The sequence below is a fragment of the Nerophis lumbriciformis genome, linkage group LG02, assembly GCF_033978685.3.
Source record: "Nerophis lumbriciformis linkage group LG02, RoL_Nlum_v2.1, whole genome shotgun sequence".
Lineage (NCBI taxonomy): Eukaryota > Metazoa > Chordata > Actinopteri > Syngnathiformes > Syngnathidae > Nerophis > Nerophis lumbriciformis.
Window position 1 is genome coordinate 8,224,849 of NC_084549.2, and position 19,597 is coordinate 8,244,445.

The 19,597-nt window shown below is 44.5% G+C and overlaps 1 protein-coding gene across 1 annotated transcript in view; it reads left to right on the plus strand.

Annotated features, from left to right (window-relative positions):
• Nucleotides 1-14,692: 14,692 nt before the first annotated feature.
• The window catches only part of LOC133580586 (filensin), a 31,861-nt gene continuing 26,956 nt past the window's right edge, over nt 14,693-19,597 (plus strand). Inside the window, exon 1 of the mRNA XM_061934873.1 lies at nt 14,693-15,225. Coding sequence (XP_061790857.1) covers nt 14,855-15,225 — 371 coding nt within the window. The 5' untranslated portion in view covers nt 14,693-14,854. The remainder of the gene's footprint in view (nt 15,226-19,597) is intronic.

The window sequence follows — 19,597 nt, forward strand, 5'->3', positions numbered from 1 at the left end:
CAATTCTATTTAGCCCAACGTGGCCCCCAAGTCAAAAAGTTTGGAAACCCCTTGTTTACAATCAATTGAATTGGTAATTTTCTCCATTATTTCTATTAACGCCTATACTGGCTCACCTGCACTGGCTTCCTGTGCACTTAAGATGTGACTTTAAGGTTTTACTACTTAGGTATAAAATGGGCTGCACAAGCCACAACGACATCCTCGGCTCAGATCCCACATCGGGGCAAGGAAAAACTCAACCCAATGGGATTACAATAAGAAACCTTGGAGGGGACCGCAGATGTGGGGACACCCCCCTGGGCGACTGGTGCAATGGACGTCGAGTGGATCTAGTTAATAGTGTGAGAGTCCAGTCCATAGTGGATCTAACATAATAATGAGAGTCCAGTCCATAGTGGATCTAACATAATAATGAGAGTCCAGTCCATAGTGGATCTAACATAACAGTGAGAGTCCAGTCCATAGTGGATCTAACATAATAGTGAGAGTCCAGTCCATAGTGGATCTAACATAATAATGAGAGTCCAGTCCATAGTGGATCTAACATAATAGTGAGAGTTCAGTCCATCGTGGATCTAACATAATAGTGAGAGTCCAGTCCATAGTGGATCTAACATAATAGTGAGAGTCCAGTCCATAGTAGATCTAACATAATAATGAGAGTCCAGTCCATAGTGGATCTAACATAATAGTGAGAGTTCAGTCCATAGTGGATCTAACATAATAGTGAGAGTCCAGTCCATAGTGGATCTAACATAATAATGAGAGTCCAGTCCATAGTGGATCTAACATAATAGTGTGAGAGTCTAGTCCATAGTGGATCTAACATAATAGTGAGAGTCCAGTCCATAGTGGATCTAACATAATAGTGAGAGTCCAGTCCATAGTGGATCTAACATAATAGTGAGAGTCCAGTCCATAGTGGATCTAACATAATAGTGAGAGTCCAGTCCATAGTGGATCTAACATAATAGTGAGAGTCCAGTCCATAGTGGATCCAACATAATAGTGAGAGTTCAGTCCATAGTGGATCCAACATAATAGTGAGAGTCCAGTCCATAGTGGATCTAACATAATAGTGAGAGTCCAGTCCATAGTGGATCTAACATAATAGTGAGAGTTCAGTCCATAGTGGATCTCACATAATAGTGAGAGTCCAGTCCATAGTGGATCTAACATAATAGTGAGAGTCCAGTCCATAGTGGATCTAACATAATAATGAGAGTCCAGTCCATAGTGGCTCTAACATAATAGTGAGAGTTCAGTCCATAGTGGATCTAACATAATAGTGAGAGTCCAGTCCATAGTGGGGCCAGCAGGAGATCATCTTGAGCGGAGACAGGTCAGCAGCGCAGAGACGTCCCCAACTGATGAACAGATGAGTGGTCCACCCTGGGACGAATTCGGCGATCACCTTCTAACCAACGATTGGTATGTGTTTGTTTGGCATTAAAGGAAACTAAGAACTAAGAACTAGGTTTACAGCATATGGAATACATTTGGCAACAACATGCACTTTGAGAGTGCAGACAGCCCAATTTTCATCAATTAATATATTCTGTAGACATACCCTCATCCGCTCTCTTTTCCTGAAAGCTGATCTGTCCAGTTTTGGAGTTGATGTCAGCAGGCCAGAGAAGCTAGGGTCGATATTCTTCTCTTGATCATCTTCGGTGGCATAAGGGACGGTGTGAGCCAAGACATCCAGGGGGTTTAGCTCGCTCGTCTGCGGGAACAAACTGCCGCCATTGCTTGCCGTGCTACCGAGGCCCTTTGTCCCTGAATTGCTCACACACTCCGGCAGATTCAATGGGGGTCTGGCGGCAGATTTCTTTGACTTTATCGTTGGAAATGCATCTGCTTTGAGTGTCGCAGGATATCCACACATTCTTGCCATCTCTGTCGTAGCATAGCTTTGGTCGGTAAAGTGTGCGGAACAAACGTCCAATTTCTTGCCACTTTGGCATCTTTGGGCCACTGGTGCAACTTGAATCCGTCCCTGTTCGTGTTGTTACACCCTCCGACAACACACCGACGAGGCATGATGTCTCCAAGGTACGGAAAACAGTCGAAAAAACGGAAAAATAACAGAGCTGATCATCGCTCCGAGAGCGAATAATAGAAAGGCGTTTAATTCGCCAAAATTCACCCATTTAGAGTTCGGAAATCGGTTAAAAAAATATATGGTCTTTTTTCTGCAACATCAAGGTATATATTGACGCTTACATAGGTCTGGTGATAATGTTCCCCTTTAAGTACATACTACAAATAAACGTTAATCAAAGATCCTCTACATGACAGTAGTACTCTGATGTTTTTAAGATCCTACTACCAAAATAACCTTTAATTTAAGGTCCTCTACATGACAGAACTACTCTGCTGTTTTTAAGTACCTACTACAAAAAACCGCTAATCAAAGATCCTCTACATCAGTGGTCCCCAACCTTTTTGTAAGTGTATCTTGTGTTTTTTATGTTGATTTAATCAAAAAGTTTTCTTGTGTCTTGTGCGGCCCGGTACCAATCGATCCACCGACCGGTACCACTGGGCTAGAGTATACAAATTAGTTTAAAGATGGGACTTAAATGCTTCTACTGAGGTAACATCTCTAACTGTTACCGGGAGGGCATTCCATAGTACTGGAGCCCCAATAGAAAACGCTCTATAGCCCGCAGACTTTTTTTGGGCTCTGGGAATCACTAATAAGCCGGAGATCTTTGAATGCAGATTTCTTGCCGGGACATATGGTACAATACAATCGGCAAGATAGGATGGAGCTAGATCGTGTAGTATTTTATACGTAAGTAGTAAAACCTTAAAGGGGAACATTATCACCAGACCTATGTAAGCGTCAATATATACCTTGATGTTGCAGAAAAAAGACCATATATTTTTCTAACCGATTTCCGAACTCTAAATGGGTGAATTTTAGCGAATTAAACGCCTTTCTAATATTCGCTCTCGGAGCGATGACGTCACATCGGGAAGCAATCCGCCATTTTCTCAAACACCGAGTCAAATCAGCTCTGTTATTTTCCGTTTTTTCGACTGTTTTCCGTACCTTGGAGACATCATGCCTTGTCGGTGTGTTGTCGGAGGGTGTAACAACACGAACAGGGACGGATTCAAGTTGCACCAGTGGCCCAAAGATGCGAAAGTGGCAAGAAATTGGACGTTTGTTCCGCACACTTTACCGACGAAAGCTATGCTACGACAGAGATGGCAAGAATGTGTGGATATCCTGCGACACTCAAAGCAGATGCATTTCCAACGATAAAGTCAAAGAAATCTGCCGCCAGACCCCCATTGAATCTGCCGGAGTCTGTGAGCAATTCAGGGACAAAGGACCTCGGTAGCACGGCAAGCAATGGCGGCAGTTTGTTCCCGCAGACCAGCGAGCTAAACCCCCTTGATGTCTTGGCTCACACCGTCCCAAGATGATCAAGAGAAGAATATCGACCCTAGCTTCCCTGGCCTGCTGACATCAACTCCAAAACTGGACGGATCAGCTTTCAGGAAAAGAGCGCGGATGAGGGTATGTCTACAGAATATATTAATTCATGAAAATTGGGCTGTCTGCACTCTCAAAGCGCATGTTGTTGCCAAATGTATTTCATACGCTGTAAACCTAGTTCATAGTTGTTAGTTTCCTTTAATGCCAAACAAACACATACCAATCGTTGGTTAGAAGGCGATCGCCAAATTCGTCCTCGCTTTCTCCCGTGTCGCTGGCTGTCGTGTCGTTTTCGTCGGTTTCGCTTGCATACGGTTCAAACCGATATGGCTCAATAGCTTCAGTTTCTTCTTCAATTTCGTTTTCGCTACCTGCCTCCACACTACAACCATCCGTTTCAATACATGCGTAATCTGTTGAATCGCTTAAGCCGCTGAAATCCGAGTCTGAATCCGAGCTAATGTCGCTATAGCTTGCTGTTCTATGCGCCATGTTTGTTTGTGTTGGCTTCACTATGTGACGTCACAGGAAAATGGACGGGTGGTTAAAATCAGGCACTTTGAAGCTTTTTTTAGGGATATTGCGTGATGGGTAAAATTTTGAAAAAAACTTCGAAAAATATAATAAGCCACTGGGAACTGATTTTTAATGGTTTTAACCCTTCTGAAATTGTGATAATGTTCCCCTTTAAAGTCAGAACTTTAATGTTTCTGGGATCTCTTTTATAATCAGTTTAATCATTTCCATATCAGTTCTGTTCAAATTAAGTGAGGGTTTTTTATTTGCATTTATTATTAATTGTGATTATTTCCGGGCAGTGTTCATATTGTCAGCGGTCGCAATCAATGCGCTTGGCGACATAATCGTATGCTCAAGTATGAGACTCTTTACACCTAATTTGCATTAAATTATGTGTCATTTATCTTGTGAGTGGGAATCTTTTATTCTAGTTGCAACTCATCGAATTAAGTAGGAGTGTAGTGGGGAAGGAGAGTGTTTGGATGCAGCAAGCCAACATCTTTGCAGTCACCCATTGAGAACAGCAGATAACAAGCGACAGGCAGGAGCGCTGATGACTTCTACCGATCAATTCCTTATTGTGATGGAAAGCTCGGAGCACCACTCTTCTTCTTTTCATCCACGCTCCTACAATCTTGTCCCATTTGCCCAAAGATTGCTTTCAGGCAGTATGCGGTCAGACTGCCTGTGTGCAGTCATGTAATAGTTATGATGACAAATCACACACTCACCACACTGTAAGGTACATTCCTTCACCTGCTCTTGAAATGTCTAATCAGTCATTAGTAGCTATGACTCAGTCAAGTAAATATGGTTAAGAGGATCGGTCTGTGTGGTTACAACCCAGAAGTATATTGACAAAAGAAAGATGGGGTTCGGTAGCGACTACTTTTTTTAATGCAAAACCATTGCAATACAAAAACAGGATTGTGGGATCAATGTCGTTCGTCTCCACTAGTACACTATGCCAATAAAATCATAACATTACAAAGGAAAAGACTGGAACTGCATATTTTTTTTCTTATAACATTACACCAGAATTAGCACCTCCAAGTCCGAGTCCATGGTTCTCGCCCGGAAAAGGGTGGAGTGCCATCTCCGGGTTGGGGAGGAGATCTTGCCCCAAGTGGAGGAGTTCAAGTACCTCGAAGTCTTGTTCACGAGTGAGGGAAGAGTGGATCGTGAGATCGACAGGCGGATCGGTGCGGCGTCTTCAGTAATGCGGACGCTGTATCGATCCGTTGTGGTGAAGAAGGAGCTGAGCCGGAAGGCAAGGCTCTCAATTTACCGGTCGATCTACGTTCCCATCCTCACCTATGGTCATGAACTTTGGGTTATGACCGAAAGGACAAGATCACGGGTACAAGCGGCCGAAATGAGTCCCTTAGAGATAGGGTGAGAAGCTCTGCCATCCGGGAGGAGCTCAAAGTAAAGCCGCTGCTCCTCCACATCGAAAGGAGCCAGATGAGGTGGTTCGGGCATCTGGTTAGGATGCCACCCGAACGCCTCCCTAGGAAGGTGTTTAGGGCACGTCCGACCGGTAGGAGGCCGCGGGGAAGACCCAGGACACGTTGGGAAGACTATGTCTCTCGGCTGGCCTGGGAACGCCTCGAGGTCCCACAGGAAGAGCCGGACGAAGTGGCTGGGGAGAGGGAAGTCTGGGCTTCCCTGCTTAGGCTGCTGCCCCCGCGACCCGACCTCGGATAAGCGGAAGAAGATGGATGGATGGAACATTACACCATTTTTCTTGTACAAACCCCGTTTCCATATGAGTTGGGAAATTGTGTTAGATGTAAATATAAACGGAATACAATGATTTGTGAATCATTTTCAACCCATATTCAGTTGAATATGCTACAAAATCAACATATTTGATGTTCAAACTGATAAACATTTTTTTTTGTTGCAAATAATCATTAACTTTAGAATTTGATGCCAGCAAAACGTGACAAAGAAGTTGGGAAATGTAGCAATAAATACTGATATAGTTGAGGAATGCTCATCAAACACTTATTTGGAACATCCCACAGGTGACCAGGCAAATTGGGAACAGGTGGGTGCCATGATTGGGTATAAAAGTAGATTCCATGAAATGCTCAGTCATTCACAAACAAGGATGGGGCGAGGGCCACCACTTTGTCAACAAATGCGTGAGCAAATTGTTGAACAGTTTAAGAACAACCTTTCTCAACCAGCTATTGCAAGAAATATAGGGATTTCACCATCTAAGGTCCGTAATATCATCAAAGGGTTCAGAGAATCTGGAGAAATCACTGCACGTAAGCAGCTAAGCCCGTGACCTTCGATCCCTCAGGCTGTACTGCATCAACAAGCGACACCAGTGTGTAAAGGATATCACCACATGGGCTCAGGAACACTTCAGAAACCCACTGTTAGTAACTACAGTTGGTCGCTACATATGTAAGTGCAAGTTAAAACTCTCCTATGCAAGGCGAAAACCGTTTATCAACAACACCCAGAAACGCCGTCGGCTTCGCTGGGCCTGAGCTCATCTCAGATGGACTGATACAAAGTGGAAAAGTGTTCTGTGGTCTGACGAGTCCACATTTCAAATTGTTTTTGGAAGCTGTGGACGTTGTGTCCTCCGGACCAAAGAGGAAAAGAACCATCCGGATTGTTAAAGGCGCATCTGTGATGGTATGGGGGTGTATTAGTGCCCAAGACATGGGTAACTTACACATCTGTGAAGGCGCCATTAATGCTGAAAGGTACATACAGGTTTTGGAGCAACATATGTTGCCATCCAAGCAACGTTACCATGAACGCCCCTGCTTATTTCAGCAAGACAATGCTAAGCCACGTGTTACATCAACGTGGCTTCATAGTAAAACAGTGCTGGTACTAGACTGGCCAGACCTGTCTCTCATTGAAAATGTGTGGCACATTATGAAGCCAAAAATAGCACAACGGAGACCTCCGGACTGTTGAACAACTTAAGCTGTACATCAAACAAGAATGGGAAAGAATTCCACCTGAGAAGCTTAGAAAATGTGTCTCCTCAGTTCCCAAACATTTACTGAGTGTTGTTAAAAGGAAAGGCCATGTAGCACAGTGGTGAACATGCCTTTTCCCAACTACTTTGGCACGTGTTGCAGCCATGACATTCTAAGTTAATGATTATTTAAAAAAAAAAAATAAAGTTTATGAGTTTGAACATCAAATATATTGTCTTTGTAGCATATTCAACTGAATATGGGTTGAAAATGATTTGCAAATCATTGTATTCCATTTATTTTTACATCTAACACAATTTTCCAACTCATATGGAAACGGGGTTTGTAATATTACGACTGTATTCTTGCCAAAATTACAGCTTTATACACCGTATTTTCCGGATTATAAGGCGCACTGCCGATGAATGGTCTATTTTTGATCTTTTTTCACCGGATTATAGGGCCCATTCATCATCGGCATCGCAGTCTCGGAAGACCATTGATTTCTTGTGCCTCGGAGTCAGGTCTTGTCGCAGCGTCTCCTGTGGCTGTGTAGGCCAATTTGTGAGAGACATTCCCGGCCGCAGATGCCGCATATCCAGACCGGTCCCATAGATGTTCCCGTTGACGCAGAGCCCTGTTTCTTTCTCTTTGTCCTCTTAGCCCTGTGGTGTTGGGCCAGGGTGGTTTCTGACTTGTGCAGCCCGCTGCGGAGTGCCTGCTGCCACTGGAGGCGGTCCTGGGCTGCATCTTCCCAGCTGTCGATGCTGATGTCAAAAGACTTGAGGTCTTGTTTGCAGACGTCCTTGTAACGCAGCTGGGGACGGCCAATATGCCTCTTGCCGGTTGTGAGTTCAGCATAGAGGATGTCCTTTGGGATTCGCCCATCGTCCATCCGTCGGACATGGCCCAGCCAGCGGAGACGCCCTGTTTCTTTCTCTTTGTCCTCTTAGCCCTGTGGTGTTGGGCCAGGGTGGTTTCTGACTTGTGCAGCCCGCTGCGGAGTGCCTGCTGCCACTGGAGGCGGTCCTGGGCTGCATCTTCCCAGCTGTCAGTGCTGATGTCAAAAGACTTGAGGTCTTGTTTGCAGACGTCCTTGTAACGCAGCTGGGGACGGCCAATATGCCTCTTGCCGGTTGTGAGTTCAGCATAGAGGATGTCCTTTGGGATTCGCCCATCGTTCATCCGTCGGACAAGGCCCAGCCAGCGGAGACGTCGTTGCCTCAGTAGGGAGCACATGTCGGGAAGCTGTGCTCTCTCCAGCACTGATTGGTTTGTGATGCTGTCCCTCCAGGTGATGCCCAGTAAACGCCGAAGGCAGCGAAGATGGAAGCTGTTTAGCCGCCGCTCTTGTTGGGAGTATAGGGTCCAGGTTTCACTACCGTACAGTAGAGTGCTGGTGACACAGGCTCTGTACACCTGCACCTTAGTATGGAGAGGGGGCAGGGGGGTTCCATGTCCTATCGTCTTGGTTTTGCTCAGACTGATGGTCTGGCTGACGTCCCGACAGGCTTGGGTGAACTGGTCCATTAGGGTTTGCAGGTGCTCTTGGGTGTGTGCTACCACTGCTGCGTTGTCAGCAAACAGCCTGGTTCCATGTCCCATCATCTTGGTTTTGCTCAGACTGATGGTCAGGCTGACATCCCGACAGGCTTGGGTGAACTGGTCCATTAGGGTTTGCAGGTGCTCTTGGGAGTGTGCTACCACTGCTGCGTCGTCAGCAAACAGCCTGGTTCCATGTCCCATCATCTTGCTTTTGCTCAGACTGATGGTCTGGCTGACGTCCCGACAGGCTTGGGTGAACTGGTTCATTAGGGTTTGCAGGTGCTCTTGGGAGTGTGCTACCACTGCTGCGTCGTCAGCAAACAGCTTGGTTCCATGTCCCATCATCTTGGTTTTGCTCAGACTGATGGTCAGGCTGACATCCCGACAGGCTTGGGTGAACTGGTCCATTAGGGTTTGCAGGTGCTCTTGGGAGTGTGCTACCACTGCTGCGTCGTCAGCAAACAGCATGGTTCCATGTCCCATCATCTTGGTTTTGCTCAGACTGATGGTCTGGCTGACGTCCCGACAGGCTTGGGTGAACTGGTCCATTAGGGTTTGCAGGTGCTCTTGGGAGTGTGCTACCACTGCTGTGTCGTCAGCAAACAGCCTGGTTCCATGTCCCATCATCTTGGTTTTGCTCAGACTGATGGTCAGGCTGACGTCCCGACAGGCTTGGGTGAACTGGTCCATTAGGGTTTGCAGGTGCTCTTGGGAGTGTGCTACCACTGCTGTGTCGTCAGCAAACAGCCTGGTTCCATGTCCCATCATCTTGGTTTTGCTCAGACTGATGGTCAGGCTGACGTCCCGACAGGCTTGGGTGAACTGGTCCATTAGGGTTTGCAGGTGCTCTTGGGAGTGTGCTACCACTGCTGTGTCGTCAGCAAACAGCATAGTTTCATGTCCCATCGTCTTGGTTTTGCTCAGACTGATGGTCAGGCTGACATCCCGACAGGCTTGGGTGAACTGGTCCATTAGGGTTTGCAGGTGCTCTTGGGAGTGTGCTACCACTGCTGTGTCGTCAGCAAACAGCCTGGTTCCATGTCCCATCATCTTGGTTTTGCTCAGACTGATGGTCAGGCTGACGTCCCGACAGGCTTGGGTGAACTGGTCCATTAGGGTTTGCAGGTGCTCTTGGGAGTGTGCTACCACTGCTGTGTCGTCAGCAAACAGCCTGGTTCCATGTCCCATTATCTTGGTTTTGCTCAGACTGATGGTCAGGCTGACATCCCGACAGGCTTGGGTGAACTGGTCCATTAGGGTTTTCAGGTGCTCTTGGGAGTGTGCTACCACTGCTGCGTCGTCAGCAAACAGCATGTCCCGGATGATGAGTGGCCTAACCTTTGTTTTGGCTTTCAGATGGGCAAGGTTGAATAGTTTACCGTCTATCCTTGTGTGAAGGTAGACTCCTTCAGTTGCTGTACCAAATGCTTGGCGCAGGAGGAGAGAGAAGAAGATCCCAAACAGAGTGGGCACCATTAAAGGAGTCATATTATTATTATTTTTTTCTAAATGGAAAGACACTTCCTTGTGGTCTACATAACATGTAATGGTGGTTCTTTGGTCGAAATGTTGCATGGATTATGTTTTACAGACCATCTTCAAGCCGCTTTCTGACAGTCCCTTCCAGATGTGGTCTTATTTACGTGTCTCACCTTCTACAGCGTCTTCTCCCCGTCATCTTTGTTGTAGCGGTGTAGCGTGCAAGGACGGGAGTGGAAGAAGTGTCAAAAGATGGAGCTAACTGTTTTAATATCATTCAGACTTTACTTCAATCAATAACGGAGCAGCATCTCCTAATCCGGAAACAACAACACCGGAAATGTGTCCCGTGAAAAACCGAAACAACATTGCGAAATTTGTAAATCGAGACAACATTGATGTCCAACGTTGGATCTACGTTGTTGTTTGGGAAATGACCGAATTTCAATGGTCAAAACAATGTCACAACCTGACATTGAACAAAAGTTGGCAAAAAGCATGTTGTTTCAACGTTGTATTTGTGTTGCAGAATGTCAGATGGGAAATGACCAAAATTCAATGTCAGAACCCGACATTGAATAAACGTCGTCAAAAAGCATGTCGTTTCAACGTTATGTTTGAGCTGCTCTACGTCAGGATCTAATTCAACAAGTTCTCAACGTTGTTTCAATGTCTTGTGCCTGCTGGGTACTTTTCCTTGTAAATATTTCACCTTCTCGTAAAATTGTGATATTTTTTCTAAAACTATCATTTTTTATTAGCGACCTAAATTGTGTAAAATCATTGAATATTGTTGCGTTTGGACCAGATGTTCCTCCCAGGTAATTTAAGTTGCTGGTCACTCCCAAGTTCTTTTTATGACACATAAGCTGAGTTCTTTGACCACCAGACAGAATGGGTATTTTGTGATTTATTTCCAAAGCTTTGAAAATAAACGTGAGACCAATCCAGTACAGCAAGCGTTCCCTAGCGCAGCTAAAATGATCTAATCTAAAATACGGAAAACTTCTCTTCTATAATGTGTCTCTCGCCCCCACCCTCGTTGTCCCTCCCTCCAGCCCGAACACATACCCATTGTCCTCCTCAGCTGGGCACAGGAACAGATAAGAGAAAGGAGTTATGTCTACTCCCTGCATACCACAAAATCAAGGTTGACACATACAGTCCTTGCAGACAACCAAATTAGAACAACAGGAAGAACACTAGGTGTCTTGTAATATGACTATGAAAGTAAAGAAGTAAAGAAGTAACACTTAAATATGGATATATGTAAATATCTGCCTCCGACAATATTCAGACTTTAATCAATGTTTTATTTTTTTTCGCTTATGGATTTTTACTTTTTCCTTGGAGATGGTTATTTTTCCAAATAAAGGTCTTGTTGACTCCATCCAACTTACGACCTTATTCTCAAGAGTGTGACTAGTCTTTCTCCAGTGGACGCTCCACCTTTCACGATTCAAGTCATTTGGGACACAGGGTCTAAATTCCGAAAAAAAAAATGAAGCGAGCGTCAATCTTCGTACTCCCAACGCACTCGAGTCACGACTACAGGCTCAAAGTGTCCCTATTAGATTTTATTATCTGCTGAACATCGGGGGCTAGTTGCTCATCCTCGCTGGCCTCCGTCATGACGGCCCAGAAGCCCTGAACGCCGGGCTAAACAACAGCTTTTATTTCCATCAACCGGCCAAGCTCGCTAATCTAAGCCGCGCTCCACTTTTTACTGCCCCTCGTAACTAACAAATATGGACGGACTCAAAGCGGCGACCGGGAGCTCTCTGGTGTCTTATGGAGAATATGCACAAGACAAATAATATACGGCTTCTGTGGAAGTGGTTTATTCGTACCAATATTGGAGGCTATTAAAGAGCTCCTGAAGAGGATGAATGAAATATATTGTATATGTGGGTTTGTTTTGGTAGCATCATAGGATACAAAACAGTGATGTACGGTGACCTTTACACCAGGTGTGTCATGTCTGTGTAATCATGTTTTGTTTTAGTCATGTTTTGTTTTGTTTAATTATTGGACTCTTAAGTTTCTGGCTTTTCACTCCCTTGTCTTGTTTCCATAGTTACCCATTAGTTTCACCTGTTCCACGTTTGGACTCATTGTGCACTCTTGTTTGTCACCATAGCAACCCATTAGTTTTCACCTGTCACGTCACGCACCTGTTTCACGTTTTGAGTCACCCACCTGTTTTCATTAATCATGTCACTAGTATTTAAGTTCATTGTTTTCAGTTTGTCGTGCTGGCGACATCCGGATTCATACCCCTGTCACACTCTGTTTACCTCTGCGCACTTCATGCCATGTCCAAGTAAGTTTTTGTTTATTAATGCCACAGTTAGTGTTTTTGTTTCATTGTTCATAGTTTCTGCCTTTGTGCAAGTTTTGTGTTTATAGCCACGTTTTGTACCTCCACTGTGAGCGCCTTTTGTTTGATCCTTTTTTTTTGTAGTTATAGTGTTTAAATAAATCATGTACTCCCCTTCACGCCACGTATGGTCCAAATCTTTTGCACCTCGGGAGAACAAACCACGCCACAGTCCCAGCCGTGACAGATGTCGCCAGCACGACAAACTGAAAACAATGAACTTAAATACTAGTGACATGATTAGTGAAAACAAGTGCGTGACTCAAAACGTGAAACAGGTGCGTGACGTGACAGGTGAAAACTAATGGGTTGCTATGGTGACAAACAAGAGTGCACAATGAGTCCAAACGTGGAACAGGTGAAACTAATGGGGAACTATGGAAACAAGACAAGGGAGTGAAAAGCCAGAAACTGAAGAGTCCAATAATTAAACAAAACAAAACATGACTAAAACAAAACATGATTACACAGACATGACAAGGTGAGTTTATTCTTTTTTTTTAACTTAAATTAATATGCTCTAAACCTGAGATTTTTCACGGTAGCTGCGGTAGTGGTACGCCAAATGATCACATAATTAAATATTCAAACAAAATTGCGTGTAACGTTACTGTGGACAAAAATGTGAAATCTACTTGTTAAAGGGGAACATTATCACCAGACCTATGTAAGCGTCAATATATACCTTGATGTTGCAGAAAAAAGACCATACATTTTTCTAACCGATTTCCGAACTCTAAATGGGTGAATTTTGGCGAATTAAACGCCTTTCTAATATTCGCTCTCGGAGTTGTGACGTCACATCGGGAAGCAATCCGCCATTTTCTCAAACACCGAGTCAAATCAGCTCTGTTATTTTCCGTTTTTTCGACTGTTTTCCGTACCTTGGAGACATCATGCCTCGTCGGTGTGTTGTCGGAGGGTGTAACAACACGAACAGGGACGGATTCAAGTTGCACCAGTGGCCCAAAGATGCGAAAGTTTGTTCCGCACACTTTACCGAAGAAAGCTATGCGACGACAGAGATGGCAAGAATGTGTGGATATCCTGCGACACTCAAAGCAGATGCATTTCCAACGATAAAGTCAAAGAAATCTGCCGCCAGACCCCCATTGAATCTGCCGGAGTGTGTGAGCAATTCAGGGACAAAGGACCTCGGTAGCACGGCAAGCAATGGCGGCAGTTTGTTCCCGCAGACGAGCGAGCTAAACCCCCTGGATGTCTTGGCTCACACCGTCCCTTATGCCACCGAAGATGATCAAGAGAAGAATATCGACCCTAGCTTCCCTGGCCTGCTGACATGAGGGTATGTCTACAGAATATATTAATTGATGAAAATTGGGCTGTCTGCACTCTCAAAGTGCATGTTGTTGCCAAATGTATTTCATATGCTGTAAGCCTAGTTCATAGTTGTTAGTTTCCTTTAATGCCAAACAAACACATACCAATCGTTGGTTAGAAGGCGATCGCCGAATTCGTCCTCGCTTTCTTCCGTGTCGCTGGCTGTCGTATCGTTTTCGTCGGTTTCGCTAGGTTCAAACCGATATGGCTCAATAGCTTCAGTTTCTTCTTCAATTTAGTTTTTGCTACCTGCCTCCACACTACAACCATCCGTTTCAATACATGCGTAATCTGTTGAATCGCTTAAGCCGTTGAAATCTGAGTCTGAATCCGAGCTAATGTCGCTATAGCTTGCTGTTCTATCCGCCATGTTTGTTTGTGTCGGCATCACTATGTGACGTCACAGGAAAATGGACGGGTGTATATAACGATGGTTAAAATCAGGCACTTTGAAGCTTTTTTTAGGGATATTGCGTGATGGGTAAAATTTTGAAAAAAACTTCGAAAAATAAAATAAGCCACTGGGAACTGATGTTTAATGGTTTTAACCCTTCTGAAATTGTGATAATGTTCCCCTTTAATAATTTCACACATAAGTTGCTCCTGACTATAAGTCGCACCCCAGGCCAAACTATGAAAAAAACTGTGACTTATAGTCCGAAAAATAAGGTACTAATAAAAGTCTCAATCAATCAAAAATGTTATTGAAATAAACAAGCCTCACAACACTGGGGCAGGAATACGTGTATTTTGAGTCTAAATAACATGACACTGCATCTTTACTCTGCTGTCCACATAGACGTCATGCATGAAACTTCTCAAACCTGCCTCATCATCCACGGATCTAGAAATCAGCTGACCGAGAAGCACAACAATAGAACCCAGAGCTTTCGTGCAGGGGGCCAACTGTGCGTTGTGTTTTTTTAGCCGTTGTGCTTTGTCATCATTAGCATGGCTTTTGTAATCTGCGCCACAAAAGACAACAATCAACTCTGGAAGGCCCCAGGCTCACAACAAGTCGCCACCACTGCCCCGGGGGGCAGCTTTTGGGAGCTATTTCGCTGCCAACCGGCGCTGAGCGGCGTTTAGTCCGGCATGAGACAGCCCAGGGTGAGCACCCTGGTTTCCGCACGATAAAGAAGCCGAAGCGAGCGAGAGACGCCACCGACGCTGAGCACCATGTTCAAGACCAGCTACCTGCGCAGGGAGGTGCGCAAGGAAAAGTACGAGCGCTCCGATGTCGTCCAGGAGGAGCCCGAGGAGGACTCGGCGGGCATCTCCGCCATCCAAGGCTGGGAGAACCTCCAGGAGCTCAACAGCCGCTTCGCCCGCTACATCAACCGGGCTCGAGTGCTGGAGCAGCGCAACGCCGTGTTCCGCAAGCAGCTGGAAACCCTGCAGAGGATGGAGGAGGCCAGCGGCCTGGAGGAGACCTTCAGGGAGCAGATTGACGTCAACAGGCAGCGCATCCGAGAGCTGACCTCCGACCACGGAAAGCTGGAGAGGGAGCTGAGGGACGCCTGCCGCATGCTGGATGAGTTCACCAACAAGTAAGCCAACCGAGGGGAAAGGTGCTTGGAATTTGGGAGGAGGCAAGAATAGGCTTGAGTATTTAAAGTACAAAACCCAAAACCAGTGAAGTGGCCACGTTGTGTAAATGGTAAATAAAAACAGAATACAATGATTTGCAAATCCTTGTCAACTTATATTCAATTGAATAGACTGCAATGTCAAGATACTTAACATTCGAACTGGAAAACTTTGTTATTTTTTGCAAATTTTAGCTCATTTTGAATTTGATGCCTGCAACATGTTTAAAAAAACCTGGCACAAGTGACAGAAAAGACTGACAAAGTTGAGGAATGCTCATCAAACACTTATTTGGAACATCCCACAGGTGAACAGACTATTTGAGAACAGGTTGGGTGCCATGGTTGGGTATAAAAGCAGCTTCCATGAAATGCTCAGTCATTCACAAACAAGGACGGGGGCGAGGGTCACCACTTTGTGAACAAATGCGTGAGCAAATTGTCGAACAGTTTAAGAACAACATTTCTCAACGAGCTATTGCAAGGGATTTAGGGATTTCACCATCTAAGGTCTGTAATATCATCGAAAGGTTCAGAGAATCGGCTAAGCCCGTGACCTTCGATCCCTCAGGCAGTACTGCATCAAAAACCGACATCGGTGTGTAAAGGATATCACCACATGGGCTCAGGAACACTTCAGAAAACCACTGTCAGTAACTACAGTTTGTCGCTACATTTGTAAGTGCAAGTTAAATCTCTACGAAGCGAAAGCCATTTATCAATGAGCTCATTTAAGATGGACTGATGCAAAGTGGAAAAGTGTTCTGTGGTCTGACTAGTTCAAATTGTTTTTGGAAACTGTGGACATCATGTCTTCCGGAACAAAGAGGAATAGAACCATCCGGATTGTTCCAGGCGCAAAGTTGAAAAGCCAGCATCTGTGATGGTATGTGGGTGTATTAGTGCCCAAGGCATGGGTAACTTACACATCTGTGAAGGCACTCAGACTGACTTGAAACCATGCCTCAATTCGTTCCGCTGTAACTTTAGAGTAATTAGCCCAATCGCAGCGAAATTCGGTACGCACCTTGTGGGCACCGACAAACGCGTGTGTGTAAAATTTTAGTAAGATCGGTTGAGAAACATGGCTGTAAGTCATTGACAATTCACCTCATGATTATAAAACATGGTATGTGTATTATATATGCCAGCATGTTTTACAAAGCTCAAAATCGTGTCATTTAATAAGAACTGACGGAAAATGTTGAAAAACTGCATGATAAGTGGTAAACATTGGCCAAGAACAATATTTGGCAACTCGGGATGATGCATAATTCGATGAAATGCATCAGAGCAAACCAATTCGAGAAATAATTATAGTGAAAATGAAAAATACAGCTTCACCACTTTAGTCATATTTTTTGCGCTTAAGAGACTTATCTATAACTTAAGCTCCAGACTACTTTTGTTTGTTTGATATTGTCATTCCTGCCACAAGTGGTGGAAAAAACGTATTACAACCAGGGCCGTAACTATGATTTGACAAATACCGAGGTCAAAAATTGGTTGTCCAAGAGGAACTTTGAAAGGCTGGATTTTTGGGTATCCTAGCACCATATAAATTATTTTACCTATAATAGAATAGAATATAATAGAATAGAATAGAAAGTACTTTATTGATCCCTGGGGGAAATTTGTTAGGGTTAGGGTTAGGGTGAGGGTTAGGGTTAAGGTTTAGGGTTAGGGTTAGGGTTAGGGTTAGGGTTAGGGTTGTGTTAGGGTTAGGTTTAGGGTTGAGGTTAGCATTGGGGTTAGGGTAAGTGTTAGGGTTAGGGTAAGGGTTAGGGTTAGGGTTTAATGTTAGGTTTAGCGTTAGATTAGGGTTAGGTTTAGGGTTAGGGTTAGGGTTAGGGTTAGAGGTTAGGGATAGGTTTAGGGTTAGGGGTTAGGGTTCGGGGTTAGGAGTTAGGTTTGGGGTTGGGGTTGGTGTTTGGGTTAGGGTAGGGTTAGGGTTAGATACAGTCTATAGGTCCCTAAAATGTATAGATATCTAATGTATTCATACATTATTTATGTAGGATATATGCATGTATAGGGTTAGGGTTAGGGTTAGGGTTAGGGGTTAGGGATAGGGATAGGGTTAGGGTTAGGGGTTAGGGGTTAGGGTTGGGGTTGGTGTTCGGGTTAGGGTTAGGGTTAGACACAGTCTATAGGTCCCTAAGATATATAGATATCTAATGTATTCATACATTATTTATGTAGGATATATGCATGTATAGGGTTAGGGTTAGGGTTAGGGTTAGGGTTGTGTTAGGTTTAAGATTTGGATTTGGATTAGGATTAAGATTAGGATTAGGGTTAGGGTTAGGGTTATGTTTTGAGGGTAGGGTTAGCGTTGGGGTTTAGGGTTAGGATTAGGGTTAGGGTTAGGTTTTGAGGGTAGGGTTAGCGTTGGGGTTTAGGGTTAGGGTTAGGGTTAGGTTTGGGGTTAGGGTTAGGGTTAGGTTTAGGGTTAGGGTTATGGTTTAGAGTTAGGGTTAGGGGTTAAAGGTTAGGGGCTAGGGTTAGGGTTAGGTTAGAAACTGTCTATAGGTCCCTCTGATATATAGAGTTAGGGTTAGGTTTAGGGTTAGGGTTAGGGTTGTGTTAAGGTTAGGTTTATGGGTAGGGTTAGGGTTTAGGATTGGGGTTTTGTTAGCGTTAGGGTTAGGGTTTGGGTTAGGGTTAGGGTTAGGTTTAAGGTTAGGGTTAGGGTTTAGGGTTAGGGTTAGCGTTAGCGTTAAGATTAGGTTTGGGGTTAGGGTTAGGGGTTAGGGTTTAGGGGTTAGGGTTAGGGTTACGTTAGATACAGTCTATAGGTCCCTATGATATAGAGTTAGGGTTAGGGTTAGTGTTAAGGTTAGGGTTAGGGTTATGTTTAGGGGTAGGGTTAGGATTAGGTTTAGGTTAGATACAGTCTATAGGTCCCTAAAATATATATATCTATTTAGGGTTAGAGTAAGGGTTAGGATTGTGTTAGGGTTAGGGTTAGGGTTAGGGTTTAGGGTTGGAGTTGTGTTAGGGTTAGGGTTAGGGTTTAGGTTTAGCGTTTAGGTTAGGGTTAGGGTTAGGGTTAGGGGTTAGGGTTAGAGTTGGGGTTGGGGTTAGGTTTAGGTTAGATACAGTCTATAGGTCCTTAAGATATATATCGAGTTAGGGTTAGGATTGTGTTAGGGATAGGGTTAGGGTTAGGGTTAGGGTTTAGGGTTGGAGTTGTGTTAGGGTTAGGGTTAGGGTTTAAGGTTAGGGTTAGGGTTAGCGTTAGGGTTAGGGTTAGGGGTTAGGGTTAGAGTTGGGGTTGGGATTAGGTTTAGGTTAGATACAGTCTATAGGTCCCTAAGATATATATATATCGAGTTAGGGTTAGGGTTAGGATTGTGTTAGGGTTAGGGTTAGGGTTAGAGTTAGGGTTAAGGTTAGGGTTAGGGTTTATGGTTAGGGTTAGGGTTAGGTTTAGGGTTAGGGTTAGGGTTGTGTTAGGGTTAGGTTTAGGGGTAGGGTTAGGGTTTAGGATTGGGGTTTTGTTAGCGTTAGGGTTAGGGTTTGGGTTAGGGTTAGGGTTAGGTTTAAGTTTAGGGTTAGGGTTTAGGGTTAGGGTTAGCGTTAGCGTTAAGATTAGGTTTGGGGTTAGGGTTAGGGGTTAGGGTTTAGGGGTTAGGGTTAGGGTTACGTTAGATACAGTCTATAGGTCCCTATGATATAGAGTTAGGGTTAGGGTTAGTGTTAAGGTTAGGGTTAGGGTTATGTTTAGGGGTAGGGTTAGGATTAGGTTTAGGTTAGATACAGTCTATAGGTCCCTAAAATATATATCTATTTAGGGTTAGAGTAAGGGTTAGGATTGTGTTAGGGTTAGGGTTAGGGTTTAGGGTTGGAGTTGTGTTAGGGTTAGGGTTAGGGTTTAGGTTTAGCGTTTAGGTTAGGGTTAGGGTTAGGGTTAGGGGTTAGGGTTAGAGTTGGGGTTGGGGTTAGGTTTAGGTTAGATACAGTCTATAGGTCCTTAAGATATATATCGAGTTAGGGTTAGGATTGTGTTAGGGATAGGGTTAGGGTTAGGGTTAGGGTTTAGGGTTGGAGTTGTGTTAGGGTTAGGGTTAGGGTTTAAGGTTAGGGTTAGGGTTAGCGTTAGGGTTAGGGTTAGGGGTTAGGGTTAGAGTTGGGGTTGGGATTAGGTTTAGGTTAGATACAGTCTATAGGTCCCTAAGATATATATATATCGAGTTAGGGTTAGGGTTAGGATTGTGTTAGGGTTAGGGTTAGGGTTAGAGTTAGGGTTAAGGTTAGGGTTAGGGTTTATGGTTAGGGTTAGGGTTGGGGTTAGGGTTAGGGTTAGCGTTAAGTTTAGGGTTAGGGTTAG